Genomic DNA, 8,255 nt, shown 5'->3' on the forward strand with positions numbered 1-8,255 from the left:
CTGGGAAGACTGCAAACTAGCTGCATTTGGTTTCGTTTGACCTTTTTTCAATTGACATTTCTTTGTATATATACATACAAATGATGCCAGCTGATTCATGATTTCGACTGGCTGAGAAACGCTGCCTGCCTTTCTCTTTCGTCCCAACTCTTGACCCACCCCTACACGTTCATTACTGTAGGACAGTTGGAGATCAAATTTGAAAATTGAAACAATGCTGCAAATGTCGGAGAGACAGACACTAAGGTTTATACAAATCTCAGCTGTTGTCTAAAAGAAATGTGAGATAATGTCTAGATGCATTTGATAGTGGAGATAAAGTATATAAATTGCCTGGCTGGGCTGATGAGACAGTGGATTGCGCTGTCAGATGGAACAGAGTAAATAGGCATTTTACCACGACAGATTTAGCCGGTGATAACTTGTGGAATAGACGGGATGGATTGCACTTTTAACCAATCAGCATTCAGGATTAGACCCACCCGTTGTATAAATGCTGTATATCTATATGCTGTGTGTGTGTGCGCCAGGCTCGGCAGGTTCTGGAGAGAGAGTTCAACAACGTCCTGGCCCTGGGTACTGACCGCAGACTGGAGGAGGTGAGTAACAAGGAAATAATGGACCCACAAGTGTTTCAGTTTTGCCGTCTTCCTGTGAAATATGGATTCTGTTTCTTTATAACCACTTTGATTGCTTTTACATGGCTGTTTGTTTGTTTACTTTCTCTCTTTCTCTCTCTGTGTAGAGTGGGGATGATAAGACGTTCCGCCGCTCTCCATCGTGGCGTAAGCGTTTCCGAGCGCGGGAGGGAGGAGGGGGAATGGGCATGATGGCGGGCTCCATGGAAACACTGCCCGCTGGGTTCCGTATGCCCTCCATGTCCATGCCCCCACCGTCCATGGCCCTGGTGCCCAGGAAACAGCTGCAACCAGAAGGTGTGTGTTTTTGGAAAGGGGTACTGCGAGGTCGTAGTTAAATGATTTGCAGTCGTGTGGATGTGATTTGAGTGTGTTTTGCGATTCACTGACAATGCAAGCCCTAACAATAACAGCCACAAAATTATTTCATCTTAACGCTTGATGTGTGTGAGGGCATTCATGCGTGTGTGAGGGTCTCTTTGCTTTGCCTGTCTCACTGCACGCTGTCTCCTCTCTGTCCCGCTCGGCCACGCCCACTTCTGCCACACACTGTCTAGCTCCTCCCCCGGCTCCCCAGAGACTCGACCCCTCTGCTGTACGGACGTACTCATGCTAACTCCACTCCACTTACTAACAGGAGCTAACGTTAACAGGTAAGATATCCTAGCCTATTCCTGACTGAGAAATGCTAACAAAAGGTTTAGGGAAACCTTATGCTAGTTCCACCCCAGTTGCCAACCCTCTCTCTCTCCCTCTTTCTTTCTCTCCCTCGCTTTCTCCTTCTGTCTTCCTTTGTATCTCTCTCAGTTTATTCCCATGACCTGTATGGACACATGCTTGCGGCCTTTCGAGAGTGACATGCCAAATTTGGGAGAGATCTTGACGTTAAGGGACCTGTATCCAGCGTCACCTCTCACCTTCTCCGTGGGACACGTGCAATTCGGAGGTGACCTCTGACTTTTTGACCTTTGAACTCTGAGCGTGCTCATTGCCACACTCGCTGCTGTAAAGGAGACTCGGCCCAGTTGCTATTCCCAGTAAACCCAGTACCCCTAGTAGCCTTGTTGTTGTGGTGTCGTGCTCCCGCATAGTCCTAATTCCTAATATGTCGGTTCTAGTCCTAATTCTTTATCTGTGGGTTCTATTCCTAATTCCTACTCTGTGGGTTCTAGTCCTAATTCCGAATCTGTGAGTACTAGTCCTAATTCCTACTCTGTGGGTTCTAGTCCTAATTCCGAATCTGTGAGTACTAGTCCTAATTCCTACTCTGTGGGTTCTAGTCCTAATTCCGAATCTGTGAGTACTAGTCCTAATTCCTACTCTGTGGGTTCTAGTCCTAATTCCGAATCTCTGGGTTCTAGTCCTAATTCCTACTCTGTGGGTTCTAGACCTAATTGCTAATTTGTGGGTTCTAGTCTAACTCTACTCTAGCTCCTGGGTGTTTTCCACCTACACGTCGTCCCCTCGGTTATGCAAGGTATTAATCATTTATTGTCTCTCTGTAAATAAAATGGATGACATATGTTTTTTTATATAAATATATATAAATATATATATTGGAATTATATATGGAGAATATTATAATATCATTGCTGTATGAAACCCAATGCCCTGTATTCGGTGGTGACTGTTCTATTTGTGTGTTGGACCTCTGTGTGTCTTATATGCTGTCAGTGTCTGGAGTTATATGAAGGACTCACTAAGCAGGGGCCTGTTACTCTATGTGATACTACTACTATGATTCTCAGCCACAGGTTCTTGGGTCCAGACCTAAACGGTTCAGTTACCTTTCCTGCCTTTTATCCCCTACTTTCCTTCTCTCTTTTCATATCTCCTATCCTCCTTTCCCATCTCCTTTTCTCCTTTCCTCCTGCTCTTTCCTATCTCCACTTGTTTCCTTCCTCTATTTGACACTGATGTAGCTACCATGAGTAGAGTAGGTGATCCTGTAGATATGAGAGGATACAGGATGAGCTGTGTGTGTAAGTGAAAGCAATAGGCTCCAATATTTGAGACTTAAGGGAAACAGCATGTTACGAAAGCCAAACCCTAGACCAACCTCCATGGATGGATGGTGTTGTTTTTCTCTACTTCGTTTCAAATCAAACAGTAAATTGCTGCTAGGCATCAGCCAAACGAAAATCCTCACAAACAGGACACCTGACAGAGACAGTGATGATGCCATATATGGACTTTTCCCCTGCCGCCCCTTTCCTGTCCAGTTGCCATGGGGATGTGAAAGTGGCCAATGATGCTGCCCGAGCACTAGCACGTGTTGTGTGTATGACCTCCTCTCCTCCAATGAGAGAGCTCTGTCAGTGAACTAGTGAAGTGTTGGATGGGTGTATTTCTTTTGATTTTACAGCCAATGTTTTAAAGGTGTCTAAAAGATGTAATGTGTTACTGTGGCAGCTACGAGTACTGTGTGTGTATTTATTCCAGGTGTGAAATGATGCTGACAAATCAAGATTTTATTATTTGGCTATTTAAAAAGTGTATTGTATTTATGACACTATAGACATAAGTAAAGCTGTTTTTTGTAAAGATAAATGTTGATGTTGTGTGTTCATTTTGAGGTGATGGTTGGCATGCAAGTATGTGCTTGTATGTTAAGACGTTAACTGCGGCCAAGTATTGAAAATGGTCTTTAATGCAAGTTTAGACAGAAACATCACTTCTTGGGACATCTACAAATACACAACAATCTTTATTATAAAACTCAAAAATAAGTTAGCAAAAAAATAGAAAATAAAATGAGCAAAACCACTCTGTAGAAAACGGAACGTATTTACATCACTAGCATTCATTACCAGTTTAAATTAAGCAGATGCATTGGTCAAAACTGCCATGGTACATATTGGCCCCACGAATAATAAACTAATGTTTTTAAGCATAACACACGCAAACAGAATGCAAGATAGATCAGGGAAAGATTTAGAAAAGGAGGAAACATATATTTTTCTGCATTAAGTCATAAACCATAATTCTCGTTGCTCCTTTCCAGTGGCACTTAGGGCCTCAGTTCTAACTTGAGATCCAAACAGGGAATTGGATTTTTGACCTAAAACATGCATAGATTGATGTCAGTGGGTTCTCAGGTTAGGATCTGACCTGTAACCTACTGGTAGGGAGACGTGGACCACAGGGTTTGGTAGGTAGGGAATAAGGCCTCAGGCCTGGAAGAGGTGTGAGGGCTTTAGGTTAGGGCCAGGAGTTAGTCCTGGAAAAACCTCCTGGCCTATGTTGGTGTGTATGGTGTTGTGTGATGTGTGGGTGTGTATGGTGCTGTGTGGTGTCCAAGTGCTAGCTTGCAACTAGCTGGGACACACAGGGCCTGGCCTTCTTTCCTCCCTTCATTGAAGTAGTCACTGATCTAACATGCTTGGATAGGTGGAATGTACAGTAGGTTTCGCTGCATGGCTTTCACCTATCCAGTTATATCCCATCAGTGACTACCTCCTCATGGAAGGGAGTAAAAAAAGATGGTTTGTGATGTATTGGACCTGTTAACAGCACACATGTCTGTCTGCTGCTCTGGGTTTATTTGGGAATGTCCACAGGTACAGGGTAGGCCAGCGGAGCCCCCTCTGCTGCTGTGATGCTGTCCACGATGGACGTCAGAGAGCGCAGGTTAGTCTGCTCTGGAGAGTCTGCACTCAGGAGGTCTAGAGAGAGACATGAGAGAGAGAGCGTCAAAACAGCTAACATTTTCAACAAGTTCAGGGTGCATTGCTGAAATGTAATACATTGTGTGTTTACCCTCGTTGCTGTAGCTCTGGGTACAGTGGTCTGAGGTGTTGCTCCACTCTGGGCTGCTACAGCAGGTGCTGCCTGATCCCTGCTCACTCGACGACGACACCTGTTACCATGGAGACAAGGCACTGTCATTCACCCCACTTTATGTGACACGTCACGCCCCACCCCACACAGACGATGCCAGTGACACACACATCATCTCATTCACAACTATACACACACACTACGCTACTCTCAACGACAAACACACACTACTATTGATCATCGTTGTCTGTCGTAGCTAAGAAGCTGGTGTTGCCTGTCTCTTTTTCAATGATTCCTCAAACAAATGTCTTTTTTTTTATTGTCATTTAGCAGACGCTACATTAGTGAGTGCATACATTTTCATATTTTTTCGTACTGGTCCCCCATGGGAATCGAACCCACAACCCTGGCATTGGAAGCGCCATGCTCTACCAAGTGAAGCACACACACTACACTACCCACAACTCCACTCACTACACACACAGCTTCATCAATTACTTCATGAATAATTGATTGTACTACTGTGTCATAACACATTATCCATTGCAACTGTTTCTGAAAGCTGGTAGGTTAAGATGAAACTAAATCAAGATTAGGTGAGTGCTGTGTTTGAAGTACTTATGAGGTATACAAATTATGTATGTAGCATGTCTTTTAAAACAATAGCCATAGCAGCACTCCCAAGGGAATTCACGCACGCCAGGGTGAAATGTTTCAATATACCTCTAAGTGCTGTTCTGTCTGTGTTGTTAGTGGATGGTTTGATGAGGGCTCTGTCCGCGGCACTTGTCTATGACAACTGTCAATGAATGTAAGAGCTCTGTTCTGGAACTGTTCTGTTGAAACCTTGTATTCTACGAGAGGCGAACACCATATATCAGAGTTTACACACCAGACGTAGACCTACCCTCCTACCAGACTCACACTAGCACACACAGACATATAAAAAGCCTTTACAACTAACACACCCAACCGCCACACCTGCCTTACCTAAAGCACTGTTAATGCCTGTAGGCCTACATGTACTCAAATAACATTATCTCCTAAATGTTGGGGGCGATTATTCCCATCCATGTCATTTGCATCCGTTTCTCTGGTCCCTCTTTCTTCACTCCTCATTCCCTTCATCCCTCTCCAGTCTGCCTCTCCCTCTTTCTTCACTCCTCATTCCCTTCATCCCTCTCCAGTCTGCCTCTCCCTCTTTGACGCCTCTCTCTTCTACTGTGTCATTCCCTCTCTCACTTTATACACGTCTTTTCTCTCATTTAGCCTTTTCCTCATATTCTTTCTCTTCCTCCTCAACCACTCCCATCCTCATGTATCTCTGTTAACCTCCTTCCCTCCATCCCTCTCTCCTCCGTTCTACCTTGCTCTTTCTCCCAGACCTCTACTGTAGGTTGGTGTGGTTCTTTCATCCCTCACTCCGTCCATCTCTGCGTCCCTGTCTCCAACTCACCCTGGGTTGAGCAGGTCCGGTGCGGTATTGTAAGCCCTGTGTTCCCTGGTCGTTCTCCTGCTGGTTGAGGGAGGAGACAAGTGCCTGCAGCCTCTCAATGTACTGGATGGCACTCCTCAGGATCTCCACCTTGGGCAACCTCTGGTTGGGGTTCATCAGGGTGCTCCTCTTCAGGGCCTCGAATGCCTCGTTCACCTTCTTCAGCCTCCTCTTCTCACGCATTGTGGCCGCTTTCCGTCGGTCCATGGTCACAGTCTTGCGTTTGCACAGCTTGCAGGCCCAGGGTAGGCACTGGCCGGGGCAGTGGGGCTCCGGGTGGGGGGAGAGACCAGAGGGGGTTGCCTTGTCCTCCATACCTCCACCCAACCCTACCCCAACCCCCCGGATAGACCCCCACAAAGCCCCATCATGGAACCCCCGCGCTCCTGGTAGCCCCCCTGGTCATACCCACCCGGCAGCCGGGACTGGTAGAAGTTGTCCCCCCCTTCGTAGAAGCGTTGGTCGGGGAAGAAGTAGGGGTTGGTCTCGAAAAGTTCCATACTGGTCGATGCTGAAGTTTAGGGGGCGAAGACTCTGATTTGGTTCCTCTGGGCTCTACTGTGTGTGTTCTATAGGGGTGTTAGGTCTGAGTGTTGTTGGAGAGAGTGTGTGAGTGAGCCTCTCCCACTTCTGGCCTGGGTTAGTGGAGAGAGGAAGATGTGTGGAGAACAACTGGTGTGGAGCAGCAACTGCAGGTTGGCATTTAAACCCTCTGACTGCTGCAGGATCAGAGGGTTAAATTTAGCACGAGCCCAGAGAAACCTGACACGGCGTTTAGCTGTTGCTGCACATCTAAACTTCACATCTCTGTTGGGCCCTGCTCTCCAGGGCTTCAGGAACGTGTGTATGTGTGCATGTATGTGTGTGTGTGTTTGTGTGTATATGTGTGCATAGGAAGCTATGTCTATGTACTCACTCGCGTGTGTGTGTGTGCAAGGTAGAGCGTCGGCCAATGGCGTAGTAGATAATATAATGTGATCTGGTTGCCATGGAAATTGGTCTAATTACCTCAGATCTGACCATGGGATCAAAGATGGCTGCCTTAGTGAGCTATTCCCTGCCTCACGTCCCCCTCCACGACATCATACCTGAAGTCCCCTACCATACAGTCTACACACAGCTGTCACCTCCACTCTCAAATCCCCATACTTGATGACAGAAAGTATCACAGCAGCTTTTGTTGAAGTTATTATTGAAGGAAAGTTATTTTGATTCATTCTGAAAATAAGGTATGAAGATTTTCAGTATGGATATGTTTGACTGATGTTTTATCTGTGTGAAGTTCATGGGGACATGGAGTTAAATCTCAACATGTTTTCCACATCCAATAGAAAGGCCTTATTATTTGGCTTTAAGCCCAAGAGAATGGATGGAGACACATAACTGAACACCCCTGAGTGACTGTGGGCCAATTCTCCACTGTTGGGTACAGTCTGTACATTGCCTGGTATGTGTCTTAACAGTGAGATTCACATCAGGTAAGATATTTGTGATGGCCTTGGTTGTCCTGACCCTGGACAGAGTGTTAGCCTAGCTGCCTGTCGCTAATCCCTCAAGACTCGTCTCACCTCATAGCTCACAGGCTAATTCTGACAGGCTTCCATTCGGGTGCACCGTGGTCCTGTCTGTCCCTATCATAGCCCTGTCTGTCTCTCTCATAGCCCTGTCTGTCCCTGTCATAGCCCTGTCTGTCTCTCTCATAGCCCTGTCTGTCTCTCTCATAGCCCTGTCTGTCTCTCCCATAGCCCTGTCTGTCTCTCTCATAGCCCTGTCTGTCCCTATCATAGCCCTGTTTGTCTGTCTCACATCGCTGTCTGTCCCTATCATAGCCCTATCTGTCTCTCTCATAGCCATGTCTGTCCTTCTCATAGCCCTGTCTGTCTCTCTCATAGCCCTGTCTGTCTCTCTCATAGCCCTGTCTGTCTCTCTCATAGCCCTGTCTGTCCCTATCATAGCCCTGTCTGTCTCTCTCATAGCCATGTCTGTCCTTCTCATAGCCCTGTCTGTCTCTCTCATAACCCTGTTTGTGTCTCTCATAGCCCTGTCTGTCTGTCTCACAGCCCTGTCTGTCCCTATCATAGCCCTGTCTGTCCCTCTCATAGCCCTGTCTGTCCCTCTCATAGCCCTGTCTGTCTCATAGCCCTGTCTGGGGTTCTATGAGAGAGACAGAGGTTGGGGAATGGTCTGGGACAGGGCTAGATTGGGTAATGGTCTGGGACAGGGCTAGGTTGGGTAATGGTCTGGGACAGGGCTAGATTGGGTAATGGTCTGGGAAAGGGCTAGGTTGGGTAGTGGTCTGGGAAAGGGCTAGGTTGGGTAGTGGTGGCCTTGGACAGGCATAG

The 8,255-nt window shown here is 46.7% G+C and overlaps 2 protein-coding genes across 2 annotated transcripts in view; one reads left to right on the forward strand and one right to left on the reverse strand.

The window, feature by feature from the left end:
* The window catches only part of ppfia4 (PTPRF interacting protein alpha 4), a 108,736-nt gene extending 105,548 nt beyond the window's left edge, over nucleotides 1–3,188 (forward strand). The window contains exons 26-28 of the mRNA XM_031823900.1: nucleotides 531–599; nucleotides 746–935; nucleotides 1,446–3,188. Coding sequence (XP_031679760.1) covers nucleotides 531–599; nucleotides 746–935; nucleotides 1,446–1,495 — 309 coding nt within the window. The 3' untranslated portion in view covers nucleotides 1,496–3,188. The remainder of the gene's footprint in view (nucleotides 1–530; nucleotides 600–745; nucleotides 936–1,445) is intronic.
* Nucleotides 3,189–3,270: 82 nt separating this feature from the next.
* On the reverse strand, nucleotides 3,271–6,599 carry myog (myogenin). The gene is given in 4 exon segments (XM_020483361.2): nucleotides 3,271–4,303; nucleotides 4,398–4,497; nucleotides 5,875–6,255; nucleotides 6,258–6,599. Coding segments are annotated over 4 exon segments (762 nt in total). The 5' UTR covers nucleotides 6,414–6,599; the 3' UTR covers nucleotides 3,271–4,178.
* Between the last annotated feature and the right edge of the window lie 1,656 nt (nucleotides 6,600–8,255).

The sequence above is a fragment of the Oncorhynchus kisutch genome, linkage group LG5 (assembly GCF_002021735.2).
Source record: "Oncorhynchus kisutch isolate 150728-3 linkage group LG5, Okis_V2, whole genome shotgun sequence".
NCBI classification, from domain to species: domain Eukaryota; kingdom Metazoa; phylum Chordata; class Actinopteri; order Salmoniformes; family Salmonidae; genus Oncorhynchus; species Oncorhynchus kisutch.